The 13,382-nt window shown below is 38.8% G+C and overlaps 2 protein-coding genes across 4 annotated transcripts in view; one reads left to right on the top strand and one right to left on the bottom strand.

Moving 5' to 3' along the window:
- The window catches only part of LOC111861410 (protein lava lamp), a 34,049-nt gene extending 21,708 nt beyond the window's left edge, over positions 1–12,341 (bottom strand). The window contains exons 1-7 of one of the 2 annotated variants that reach the window (XM_023845949.2): positions 12,257–12,341; positions 11,491–11,666; positions 9,515–9,732; positions 7,672–7,852; positions 6,409–6,758; positions 5,306–5,573; positions 3,507–3,615 (exon numbers count right to left, since the gene is read on the bottom strand). In XM_023845949.2, coding sequence (XP_023701717.1) covers positions 3,507–3,615; positions 5,306–5,573; positions 6,409–6,758; positions 7,672–7,852; positions 9,515–9,732; positions 11,491–11,658 — 1,294 coding nt within the window. In that variant the 5' untranslated portion in view covers positions 11,659–11,666; positions 12,257–12,341. The remainder of the gene's footprint in view (positions 1–3,506; positions 3,616–5,305; positions 5,574–6,408; positions 6,759–7,671; positions 7,853–9,514; positions 9,733–11,490; positions 11,667–12,256) is intronic. The other variant, XM_023845950.2, reaches the window with a different exon arrangement.
- A 30-nt stretch (positions 12,342–12,371) lies between these two features.
- LOC111861411 (39S ribosomal protein L28, mitochondrial) overlaps positions 12,372–13,382 on the top strand; it is an 8,000-nt gene continuing 6,989 nt past the window's right edge. The window contains exon 1 of one of the 2 annotated variants that reach the window (XM_023845952.2): positions 12,372–12,454. In XM_023845952.2, coding sequence (XP_023701720.1) covers positions 12,440–12,454 — 15 coding nt within the window. In that variant the 5' untranslated portion in view covers positions 12,372–12,439. Of the gene's footprint in view, positions 12,455–12,779; positions 12,913–13,382 lie in introns of those variants that run through there. The other variant, XM_023845951.2, reaches the window with a different exon arrangement.

The following is a 13,382-nucleotide window of genomic DNA, read 5'->3' as shown; positions in this document are numbered from 1 at the left end:
GAGGAGAAAAATCTTCACCCTACTGGGACCTGAACTCCAACCCCTTGGCCATACAGCCCGTTCTCTATACTGACTGAGTTATTCCAGCTCATGAAACACTAAAACTTATACAAAAATTGTATTGGACATAAAATCTGTGTTTCAATTTACTATAAAACTATTGTTTCAAACATTTTTTGCTTCAACAAATATTTACCAAGTTTAGGGTGAGTTATATGTGAAGCTCAGAAACACATTTAGGCTTCCATGTAAAGTGTCTGTTATTTTTATCGGATTTTAACTGAAACTGGAGTGTGTCAACAACTCTTAGCAAAACTCTTCCATACCAAATTTCATGAAAATACATTCAGCATTTCTCAAGTTGTTACATGAGACAAGACAGATGGGCAGGCATGGTGAAGATCATAGGCACACTTCTACAAATTTTTATTGCTAATTCATAAAGAATTAGAAGGGAGGATTAAACCCTTTTAATGTAGTCCCTTTTAAGGCTTATTTATTACTGAAAGCCAGTTCCAAACTTGCCGTGTATATAAAATAAAAACACTGTACAATGCATTATGTCCAATGTAGCAGTCTTGTAACAGAATCAAGAGAGTCCATCACTGGAGGGGAAGAGTGTGAGAACTCCCACTTGCGACATCCCTCTGTAGAAATTACATTCTTACCATTTCATCACTTTCAAACCCTTTGAACACCATGCATCCAACATCCACCAGCTGTAAGTTTCTTCACCTGCACTTGTTAATAACTACAGAGCAACCCACACAACTCAAGCCTTACTCACTACAGGGCATGCATAAGAGCAACCTGCAACTTACAGCCATCTGAACACTTCCCCTTCAGTACATGTACCAAGCCGAACGAAAAGGACAACGCTATGTTACATATGTATGAGAGGAACACACTGCTGAAGGTGTGTGGATCAGTAACTGAGCAAGGGGGTTGAAGAATCAACTGAGAATAGGGGGAATTATATAAAAGCTCTGATCTGGCAGCAGATGTTTATTGTAGTGATTGGTGCATATGATTATAATGGATCAAAGAAGGGAAGCTAAGAAAATTTTTAAATGAGGCAAAAGGCAAGAGAAGTCAGAGGGCAGGGGACAGACTAAAGTTAGTTATTGGTCCACCAGGTTGGGGGTTAAGCACGAGGCCAACATCATCATTTAAAAAAGAAAAATATGTTATGAAACATAACACTGGATTCTGGATTGATAATTTAAGGAAATGACTAAGGAAAAATCATGTGGACACTGAATTATGCCTTCAGAGAGCTGAAAGTGACTGCAACAAAAGGATAATATTAGAGAAGAACAGGCAGTTGCTGTAAAGGCACCCAAGGTTCTTAGAGGGCTATACAGCCAAGGAGTAAGTTAGAAACATGTACCAAACAGCAGATTCAATATATGAAACTGGTACATATATATACAAGTATTACAAGTACTTACTGTTCAAGGTACATTAAAGGTTTCAAAGCATTAGGCACTGTGAGGTTCAATGCCACTTGTTCATTCATACCACTGCAGATGTGTTTATAAACATTTAGCAAGGTAAATTTCACACATTTATAAACATTTAGCAAGGTAAATTTCACACATCTACTCTATTTATTTGCCGGTCACAGTAGCCGAGCAATTTAAGGCATGCACTGTCTTTGTTTGATTGGAAGCCGGGATCGTGGGTTCTGATCCCACAAAAGGCATGGATGTTTGGTGTGTGTATGCGTGTATTCTGTCCTACCGTTTCTAAATATGATTGTGAAACTGAGAAATCAGCCCTAATCTCCAAAAGTGGCAGTGAGAGGAGAAAGAAAAAAGTATTTTTTTATGGTTTGCTTAATGATGCTGTGAATAGCTCAGTATACACAGTGTTAAACAGTAAGACAGCTAATGAACAACAAATTGGAAAGAATGCTGAAGGAAGTGAGTGTGGCTGAATCTGAGACATTATCCTAGAATTTGTCTAGAGTGACGCAACTGCAAAAGAGTAGTGATATAAAATTGTAACACGCTTCAAACACAGCGATCTTGGTACACAAACTGAAGGAGAAATCACTGTTACCAAATGGCATATTAAAATCATGATCTCATACATCAATGATAATGCGCTACATGTATGCCACGTTAGAAAACTCACAACAGAAAAGCCAAAATATTTCTTTCCTTCCTCCAGTTGACATTCAAATGGAAAATGTTACATGTTTCCACCACAGTTAACCCATCTAACTGTAATTAACACGAGTGGAATTGTACACCCCCAACTGGAGCACACATATTTCCAGATATATTCTTTGACATTCATATACATCACTGCCTTTGATGTTCATTTATTGCAGATACACACTGATTGTTACAAAGCAAATCACCCAGTTTAGAATCACAAATTATTTTTTCTTTATAAAAATTGGGGTGGAGGTATCCTGTCCTTAATAACCACGCCATTAAGACTTGTGGGGGAGTGGATGCATAGCTACGTATTCTTAACCTTGGAACCGGATATAGGTGAGTGATCACCTTCATGCCCTGGCCATTTTACTTCTGGCATCCTTCAGATCGGAGGCTGGGTGGGTCCCAGAGCTGGCCTGGAGAAGAGAAAAATCTTTTGCCCCTGTTGGGGATTGAACCCTTATTCCTTGATCATCCAGCTTGTGGCCAATTCAAAATTCTTTATTGCATATCATTAAATATCAATATAAAGAATAATACAGGCCATATATCTTAATGTTTATATGGTAAAAAAGGACATGGTCCAAGAATTTATTTTTGTAAATATGAAAATTTATCACTGTAAAATGATTTGATATCAAAAGGGGTTTTACATTTTAGTGAACTGTGAAAAAGTGGTTGGTTTTATAAATTGTGATTACAGTGAAAAAATCTTTGCTCAGAGAGAAAACTCTCATCCTCATGTCAATTGTCAACATTTTTCGAAGCACTTGTCACAATCATTCTTGTACCTGCCTAATGACAACCATTTTGTGGATTACTAAACTATGCTGTTTGAAGCTCCAAGATCTTAGCACTGAAGTAACAAAAGAATGGGCAGAATGGTAGGAGCGGTGAAAGGTCATAGGAAGCATGAGGTCTCAAAGTGTTCCTTTGGAGTAAAATGCAAAATTGGCGTCTGATTTTACCAATTGACATGTACTGGATCATCATCATCATCATCATCATCATCATCATAATCCTCCTCCTCCTCCTCCTCATCATCATCATCATCATCACTGGCATGACAGCCCTTTGTCAGCCCTGGCCTTCCTCAGGATTGCTCGCCATTCTTCTCTATTCGATGCTACATTCCTCCAGTATGTACTGGATCAGCAACGGCTATATGTTACGACTACTTCTGAAGATTAAAATACTTTTCTTTTGGGTTATCTGTGGTAAATTACTTATGATGCAACATTTTCACGATGTCTTATCAATATATACCAGCACCACAACTAACCACAGCACAGTGGTGCAACAGAATGATAGAACCAGAATTTTGTTGTGAAATTTTACCTTTCAATTCATCAAAGTCTACCAGATGTAACTGTAGGTTACCTTTGTCCTCTTCTAGTTCAGCAACTCTGTTCTGAAGCTTCATAATCTCCTCACTGGCATCAGACATCTGGTAACAGAACAATCACATTTTCAGGTTTTACTGTAAGCAGTTATCACCTTTATCACTTTGTGGAAATGCTACTGTGTTGACGCTGTCAGTAACTCAGACTACACGGCACTGAATGATGGGATGATAAGTGAATAACAAACTGGAATGGAAGCAGTTCTCACATAATTTCAGGTATAGGTGACAACTCTCATTAGAGGTGCTGGACTGTGTTCCTGAAAATTGCTGCATATATAGAAAACATGTAGAGTGCGAAATACACAGAATGAACACTGAGCACAGTGGACGAGCAGGAAAAATGCAGTCAAAATGGTGGGGTGAGTTAGGGAAAACTGTCACCAAAATGCACTGTGCATGCGTGGCAACTTTTACTTTGGCTGCAGATATGATGAAGATCCTCTTGGCACTGAAACACAGCTGTGGATATGTGAAAATGTGTATAATGCGAGTCATCTGTACTATACTGCAATTTGTCTAGAAGAAAGCAGGAAAATGAAAAACATCTCATGATACACAGTCTCTGTGCTGAGATTTGAACCTGGAATCTCCAGAACACAAACCATTCAACTGTGAACACTCGGTGTGAAATCAGAGGAAGAAACAGAAAGGTAGGTACAAAAGGTAGAAAAAATGAGGGAAGAAATGGGTGAAAGAAACCAATCAATGGACAAAATGAATGAAGGAAGGAAAAGTAAGTCACAGTAACAGCTCACAACCTTTCCAACATACAGAACACTAATGCTTAGACTGATATTTTCATAGCATACCAAACTATGTATTGTTGTAAAGACATGTGTGTTAGAGTAAAGGTAAAGTTATCCCAGTACTTAATTCATTAAGCACCACACCACTAAGACATACAGAGAAGTGGATTAATAGCTCCATGCATTCTTTACCTCAGCACTGGTTGGAGGTGGACAGCTTAGTTCAGTACAGTGAAGGGCTACAGGGTTAGAGAGGCAGGGTTTGAATCCTGGTAGGGGCAAGAGATTTTTCTCTACACCAGAGTCCACATCGACTCTTGGTCCCACCCAGCCTCATATCCAATGGGTACCAAGGGCTCTTCCTCTGGGGGCTAATGTGGTTTGGGTGTGAAGGTGACCACTCGCCTGCATTTAGTGCTGAGTTCAAGAACAGTGAAGCTGTACCTCCCCTTCTCCACGAGCACTGTTTTGACTATAGAATGACCTGACTGATGAATGGGGCCTTGGAACGTATCCCATTTGTACATTGTGGGTCAAGTGTAATGAGATTCCGATGCCACCATAACTGAGCTCTGTGACACTGTGAAGTCTTGTAGGTTGATACTGATGTTCTGGAGGAACATGCTGTCTCCATCTTCAGTACAGAAGAGAATGGGGTGAGGAACTGGCTCAGAGATACATGGTGGTAGCAACAGAGGTGGTCAATGATGTCCACAGGAGGGGATAATTAACCTGTTCCAGACAAATGGGAACAAGCAGACAGGAGAATGGTCTGTTTCAGGGCCTAAGTATTTTTTCTGTTAAAGGGGGGAAGGTGGAATTGTGAGTACAGACAGCTGAACTGATTCCACATCTTATACGCTTCAACGCTATGTTCCTCTGAAAAGTTGGTATCTGCCTACAAGAGAACACGGTGTCACAATCCAAGAGATCTCAATTTTAAAACTCGGCACTGTGAAAACCTCAGAACGTGCACCATTTCTTACCTTCCTTAGTTCGTCTAGCTGTTTATTGAGGTTCTTCACTTTGGTCTTCTGTTGAGCTTTCAATTTCATGATTTGCTTATTGGCATCATCGAGCTGGCGAGTCAGGTCCTCTACCCTTGTATGGTCTTGCTCTTCCGGAGGCCTCTCCTGCAGTCCCTTCAACTGTTCCTGAACTTTCACCACCTTCTCCTGCAGTCCAGCGTTTCTAGTACTCAAGTCAAACCGAATAGATTCCAGACTCTTAACACTGTCTTCCAAGTGATGCAACCTGCAACATATTGTAACATGTACAGAATTGCTTACAGACTTACTTTCCCCAAGTCCCAATGAGTTGGCTCCACTGGTAACACTTGACACTTTGTAGAGGGGCTTGTTTAAATCTAAGTCAGGACACCAACTATTCTGTCTGTTTTTGTAGTTTTTCTCAGTCCCTCTATGTGGGATAGTACCTCAAATTATGCCACAACTGCTGCCTTCCATAGCCTTCCCCATTCATTATTCGCTGATCATCTTACCATTCAAAGCTCTACAGTTGTAAATACAGACACCATCATTAAATAAATCATAAAATATAATGCATGACTGATAAGGCCAATTGCACATCTCACAAGTGGTGACTGATGAGTATGAAATGTTGGTGGGATAATAACTGGCAGGGGAAAAGGTTCCTGCTTCACACCCAATCCTTTTCCAATTTGATGACATGCAATTGAGACAATACCACCTCTGTGGTCTAGTGGTCAGAGTTCCTTGCTACAGTTCCAGAGGTCCAGGTTCGATTCCTGATGCTACCAGATTTTCTGAGAAGTAGTTGATCTGAAACAGGGTCCACTCAGCCTTGCAAGGACAACTGAGGAGCTATTTCAAGGAAACAGCGGTTCCAGTCTAGAAAACCGAAATTAACAGCTGTGGGGATTTGATGCACTGACCATGCAATACCCTCTCTCTGCTAAGGTTGGCACTAACTTCACTGACAAGTGGCGATTGCATGGTCGGTATAGTTCACTTGCAGACTAGAACCACAGTTTTTTGTTTGTTTTGTTTTGCAATTGAGACAATGTCAATAAGGAGAAACTATGAATCCATCAACCTTTCATTCTTACCTATGATCCTTAGCTGCTAACTCCTCTTTTAGTCTTTCATTCTCTTCTTTCATTTTTCCTTCTTGTGTTACAAAGTTACTTTGCATTTTTCTCATCTCTTCTCGTGTCTCTTCCAGATTATCTAACGTTATCTTGTTTCTCCTTGAGAAGTCTTCTGACATCAGTGTAATTGCTTTGGTTCGTGCATCGATCACAGAATCCTTTTCACGAAAATTTTCTTGCAAGTCGAGGATGGTTGTCTCCAATTCTGCAATTCTGTTGTTTAGCTCAGTAATCTTGTTGTCTCTATTTGCAGTCTGTGTGGAAATTTCTTCTGGTGTTTGTCCTGAAGATTCAACCGAACTGTTTACCTGCAAGGAAAAATTCAGTTATACTCGTATATTGTATATTGAGAGATTCAAAGTTTTGAAGTTCTCATGGTAATGACTGGGGTGTAACATACCGGTCCAAGTTTGTCAACATTCATCCATAAGAAAGGTAAACTTCTACCAGACTGTTCAGTGTTACATCCTTGAAGAAGGCACTCATCAGTACAACTGAAGTTACACTGTATGGTTAAAACACAAGCATTAACCTTGAATGGCCTCAAAGAGGAATTTAAAATCCTCTGGTACTATAGGCTAGTAGCCAACTTCTAACCTGAGGGTACTGACACTCAGAAAAATGCAATATTCAGCCAGCTGGACTGCTCATGTGTTATCACAATGCATGGTCAGTACATGGTAAACATATAATCTGACATATTAAATTCATATATGGTAAAACCCAGATTATCCAACCTAAAGTGAACTAAAGGGCAGTTGACTTAACCAAAAATGTTGGATAGTAAGAATAACATTAAAAACATGACACAAATATCAACACAACTTGGTTCATAACAGTATTGTAAAATAACAGAATGTAAATAATATTTAGCTGGTAAGAACAACATAAAAAGTGTAAAACTAAACTTTCATACATACACAGTAATTTCTAGATTCTCTCCATTACATCACTGACAGCTTTTTGTGGGCGCTTGAGTCATGTCGGATAATACAGAATGTCAGATAACCAAAGGTCGCAAAATTGGGGTTCTACTGTAACACATTACGAATACATCTACTAGTTGTCCTAATAATACCGCAATTCAGCAGATCTAAATCAAAAGTTTTGGTAGAATGGTTCCTGGGAGGACAATAGAATTTTTTACTAGCTAAGTGACTATTTCCCAAGAACCCCGTGTCTTGGAGTTCACCAATTAAACACTGCAGGGCTGTAACTTACATTTTCTTTCATTTCTTGGAGTTCTGTTAGTTTGGCAGGCGACTGGTGGTGCTGAAGCCCTTTCTGCAGTTCCTGTATCGTCACATCCCTCTCATCCAACTGGGTCTTCAGATGCTGAACCATTTCTTCAATTCCCTTCTTACTCTCATTTATTTCCTTACCACGCTGTTCGAATTTCAACCTGCAAAGAAAGGCTTAAGATAAGGTTTCAAGCCTGTTAAACTTCTGCTGAATCCAGTAGCAAGTCTTCATGAATACTACAGTAGTGGTACTTTACTTTCTACTATATTATAAATTAGGGGGCACATGGTAGCGTAGTTGTTGAGGCACGATGCTACAAGCTGGAAGGTTGCAGGATCGAATCCCGATGAGGTGGATTTTTTCAATTGACCTAATCCTTCCAGCTGCACTATGGCCCTGGGGTCGACTCAGTCTCTAACAGAAATGAGTACAAGGAATCTTCCTGGGGGTAAAGGGCGGTTGGCGCATAAGGCTGACAAACTTACTGCCATCCATGAGCCGACTGTCTAGAAAATGTGGGAGCCTCCACATCTCACAACCCTATGGGCCTCCACGGCCTGTTACAGGGATACCTTTACTTTACTTTACTTTACTTCTATGTTATAAATTAATATTTAATCTCAGGCTATACGTTATTAGATAATGAGAGAAGTGTGGATGTTTGACAAGTAATACAAGATCTTTAACAGAGTGCTGAATAACTGACCATGGAAGGCAAAGAACTGAACACCTGGAAAGGAAGAGATACAATACATAAACTTGCTTGGAATGATCAGCCACAAAGAATGACGATATTCCACAAGGATTACAGATATTTAATTAAGTGATAAAATGATAAGAAATGTCGTTGCATCTGAAGCGCCTCAAGTATACATCATATTATGAAGTTGCATAGCTCTCTACTTAAAATTATAGTTGGAGATGCACTATCCTCCAGAGGAGAGAAGACTGCAATTACCAAGGCTTGCCAGCATATACAGAACAAGCTGAACACATCAGTATGAATTCTGGATAACTCTTACCCATGCCAGTGGAACACTGAAGTCCAGTGTGTCCCTAAAGGAACAGTACAGTGGTCAAAGTCGATCACTTCTACCAACCACTTGCCTCCTTCCTCTCTGTTCACAGATGATATGTTGGTTTTGATTAATATTATTAGTAAAACTGTCTGTAACAGGCAGTGGAGGCCCACAGGTATGTGAGATGTCAAGGCTCCCACATTTTCTAGACAACCGGCTCACAGATGGCAGTGCGGCTGTCAGCCTTACACACCGGCCAGCCATTACCACCAGGAAAATTCCTTGTACTCATTTCTGTTAAGAGGCTGAGTTGACCCCAAGCTCATAGTGCGGCTGGAAGAATTAGGTCTATTGAAAAATCCAATGACTTCATTGGGAATCAAACCCATGACTTTATGTCTTATAGCATAGTGTCTCAACCAACTATGCTACAAATTATTTGTACATATAAATTTAGCTGCCATTTTAACACTGGTTATGTATGTATACATACGGTTTTAATTAAAATTATTTCATCACCAACATCAGATTGGTGCTGACAAGCTTATGAGGTACAATTAATTACTTGTAGAGTACTATCTTGTGCAACGTGAAGCCACGCAGTCTGACAGGAGTTCACCAATGATATGGAGGAACACAGTGCGTCCATCTTCAGAGTTGATAAATAAGCCAAATAAGTATTCAGCAATAGGAAGATGGGAAGCAACACTGATTAACTTCTACCACATTATGTGATGGTGCATCCCTAAAGATAGTACTCTTTACATTCACAGCTGTTAGAACCTCAAATCAATTGCCTGTACCTGTTTTCTTCTAATTTCTTACGTAGAAGAACCAGATTCCCTTTTGGCACCTTCTCTGTGCTTTTCCTCACAGGAGTTGACACTTCCTCCTTATGGCTTCCCTTCTTTGGTGTCTCAAGGTCCTCCACTTGTTCTGGTGAGTCCTGTTTCTGTACCACAGACTTGCGTTTGGACGCTTTTGAACGTGACTTGATGTCCGAGAGTTTTGTGGCATATTGCTGTCAGTGTAACACAGGACCCCATTCAAGTACATGTACAAACATTACACATCTGATTTCTAAGGTTTCTTACTCTAAGAAGTGGGCTTCAGTTAATGCTGTACATTTCATCATATAATTCATTCACATATTCTCATCTTTGTAGGAAATGTAATGATAAGAAATGGCTTATTTTATGACACAATCTAGGCCATACAGTATCAGGACATAGAATGACTGATGCACTGGAAAGGATCTGAAAAGAAGCAGTCGTGGTCCGATCAAGGTACTATCTTGACATCTATATATGGAAGCAAAACATGAAAAACCTCAATCAGGATAGCCAGTGTCACAGCCAAGATTCAAACCAAGCACTCCAAAAAGACAAGTCTAAAGTGGTACTGCTACATGAACCTGTCTGGTTCCCAAGAAACTTGAATGAATGGTTTTTGTGAGGCGGTAAGAACATGGTTGGTCAAGGAAAACATATTTGTCTGGTCTATCTATGGTTACATTCTGTTTAAATTATAAATGTACTGGTATGTGGCTGAGAATTGGGTTTCCTCAGGCATTAATTCAACTGCTGCATAACAAATGTGCTGATGCATGCCCTACTTAAGGGACATTCCCACGGTTGATAATTTGACGCTGTTTCACTGCCAGTACCTCATGTCACTTAGCTTAGATATTTCACCCTAATGCATCCTCCACAAGGAATGGAAATGTACACAAACAATAGCATTTGCTTGGCTGGTCTAAGGTTCCACAGCTATGACACAGTTTCTTCTGATGTCATGGGAATGGAAAGGTTTATATCACTAGGTCTGTCCTGCAGCTGGAAAAGGTATGTTCAACTGCTACTTACAAATATGATGCTAATATACACCTTCCTGTGACAGTGCAACAGAATGAACAGGGTGCAAAGAAGAATACTTTAACCTACGACTGAGGAAAGAACAAAAAGCTGGAGAAAACAGCCTAATAAGGAGCTTATTTGTTGCGCAGCACTTTCTATTCTCTTTGTGAATTTTTCAACTGATGTTGGATTGATGACTAGCTTGTTGATTGTCTTTTGGTTTCCAATTTTTAATATTGTGTTTATATGTTTTATATTACTGACATTTTTCTTTCGGTCTCCTGTATTTTTTATTATTATGCTTCTTATAAAGGTTGCTATATTATAGTGATAAACCACTGTGTAAATTTTATGTTACTTTGACATGTGATGTATTCGTTATTATTTCTTGACATGTCCAACTGTATTCACTTCAGTTATGGACAAAAATATAGTTGAAAGTTGAAAGTCATAATTTGTACTCTTCACCGAATATCACTAGGATAATGGAACAAAGGAGAATAAGATGGGTGGGGTATGTAGAATTCTTGTGACAGATAAAAAGTGCACACAAAATTTTAGTCACAAAACCTGAAGAAAAGGACGAGCTGCGTGAAATACAGTATTTCTATTTTGTTTATTTAGTTTGGTATTCATTTTTCCTTTTAACATAAGAACACATCTTTCGGTTCACAAGAGGGAGAGAATTTCTTAACTAGCTGGGTGCGGAGTATGTTCCATGGAGCTCAGTAATACAAGTATGGGATGAACTACTTTTCATGCTGTCATCTTCTGGGTTACGACAATGAATCAATGTTTTGGAGGAACATATTGCTTGTATCTTCAGGGAAGACACTGGTACCTGTCTACCAGACTAAAGTGTCACAGCCCAGAACAACACAATATGAACTTTCACTTTCATATACAAAAATATTTGTATTTACCTCAACCTCTTTTTCTTTGTTCATCAATTTCTCTTCATTTTGCTTTAACAGCTCTTTCAATTCTGCTATTTTCTCTTGCTGTTGCTGAAACTGATCTTTCATATCTCCTTCCTCTTGATATGAGGGAGGGGGCTCCTCCCCTGTATCACCTCCAGGACTCCAAGACATCTTTTATTCTGAAATAGAACAAAATTTTGAAGGTGACAGCCATGGTTATTCAAGGAGAAGGAAGGTTACTTCAGTTATCAATTCACAAGGCTTGTATTTTTGAGATAATTGTTTGGCAAATGAGAAATTATTTTACTAAGATTTTATGGCTTCCTCATGCCTTTCTGGAAATTTTTTCCAAATTCACCATACATTACATTCCTCCACTTTCCTTCAAAGTAAGACAACTTTTTCAATTCCCTGACATCCTTATACAACCATACAAACGCAACTACAATTGGTCATACCCCAGTTTGGTCAAGCGTGACTATAGACAAAACTGGAATGTAAAACAGGTTTAGCACCAAAAACTACTCAGCGGTCTAGTAATATTTACTATTGGCAGTCAACATAAATTAACAATACCACGTCTATATTTTCGTCCCAATGCCATAACTTATTAAGAACATAAAAGAGTTTTGTATGCAGTTAAATGAAATCTTTACCATCAAGTCCCAGTAAACGAAATCCTCTCATGAGACCAAGATAAAAATAAAACATGAGCTCTGGAATTAGTTTAATCTATGACATGAAAACAAAACTTTTTTCTTGTATTTACCTAATTATTATGGTACACTTTGGCAGTCATGTGTAGACATATGGAGGCTGATCATCTCACCAATTCTAAGCTAGTTAATTTCGGCTGGACTTCCATATAGTGCCGTTAAATTGCACTTTCGAAACTGTAATTACTTCGTTCGTAGCATATTTTCGTAGAAAATGTCTTATAAATCTGAAAACTATGACTAAATCAAACGTAAGTTTCATCCATATATATTTTAGCACATTTACGACATAAAAAAAAAAGTACTCCGACGGCGGAAGTTGTTGGTGAGAAATTGCACTATAATCTATACACAGATAACTTGCAAGCAGAAGTATTAATGGATTTACTTTTAAAAAGCATAAAGAGAGGAGATAATATAAAGTTCCGTAGTTCTCTACTGAAACATAAATAATCACTCCATACATAGATAAATAAAGATAATTAAAATTTATCATGTCAAAATACATATCAGTAAATTGGTTATCATAATTTTCATACGATTTCACACACACACACACACACACACACAGGAACTAACAGTAGCAGCTGTTCACATGTATACCAACTTGAGAATGAAATCTGGAGCATCGACTTAAGAATTTATTATTTTTTTACAAACGGAAATATGGAAAGAAACTGACACCATGAACGGCAGAAAAGTTTACGAGGTATCAATTTAGTGAGTTTAAGGGCAGGTTTCATTGTTTATATATATATATATATTACGATGTAGCGCTCTGGGAGTCCACCTAACCTCTTACAGAGAGGCTATCGGGTGCTCTTTCTTTCCGGGAGTAAAGTGGCAGGGGCGAGAAGCTGACCATTCACCACTAGTTCCACTTCTCCTTATGCATTCATGACTTGTTGCCTAACTAAGCATGGGGTAGCTTTGCTTTCCTTTTTATGCCAAACGTAATTGTGGACTTAGTATATCGCATCTTGTTTCATTACATGGCCAGCTTCAGTGTAGGAAGACCCCATTCTATCCAAGACTGCTTTTCCTGGTTTATTTATTTATTTTATTTATAAAATACATTTCTTTGATCCGACAGTCACCCCGTAGGGCTGGATATAAAAATTGTCATATATCATGTCAGAGACAAACAGTCACATGGAATAAAATATGGATACACATTAA

This window comes from Cryptotermes secundus, unplaced genomic scaffold (genome assembly GCF_002891405.2).
Source record: "Cryptotermes secundus unplaced genomic scaffold, Csec_1.0 scaffold289, whole genome shotgun sequence".
Taxonomy (NCBI): domain Eukaryota; kingdom Metazoa; phylum Arthropoda; class Insecta; order Blattodea; family Kalotermitidae; genus Cryptotermes; species Cryptotermes secundus.
This window is presented reverse-complemented; position numbering and strand designations above follow the sequence as displayed.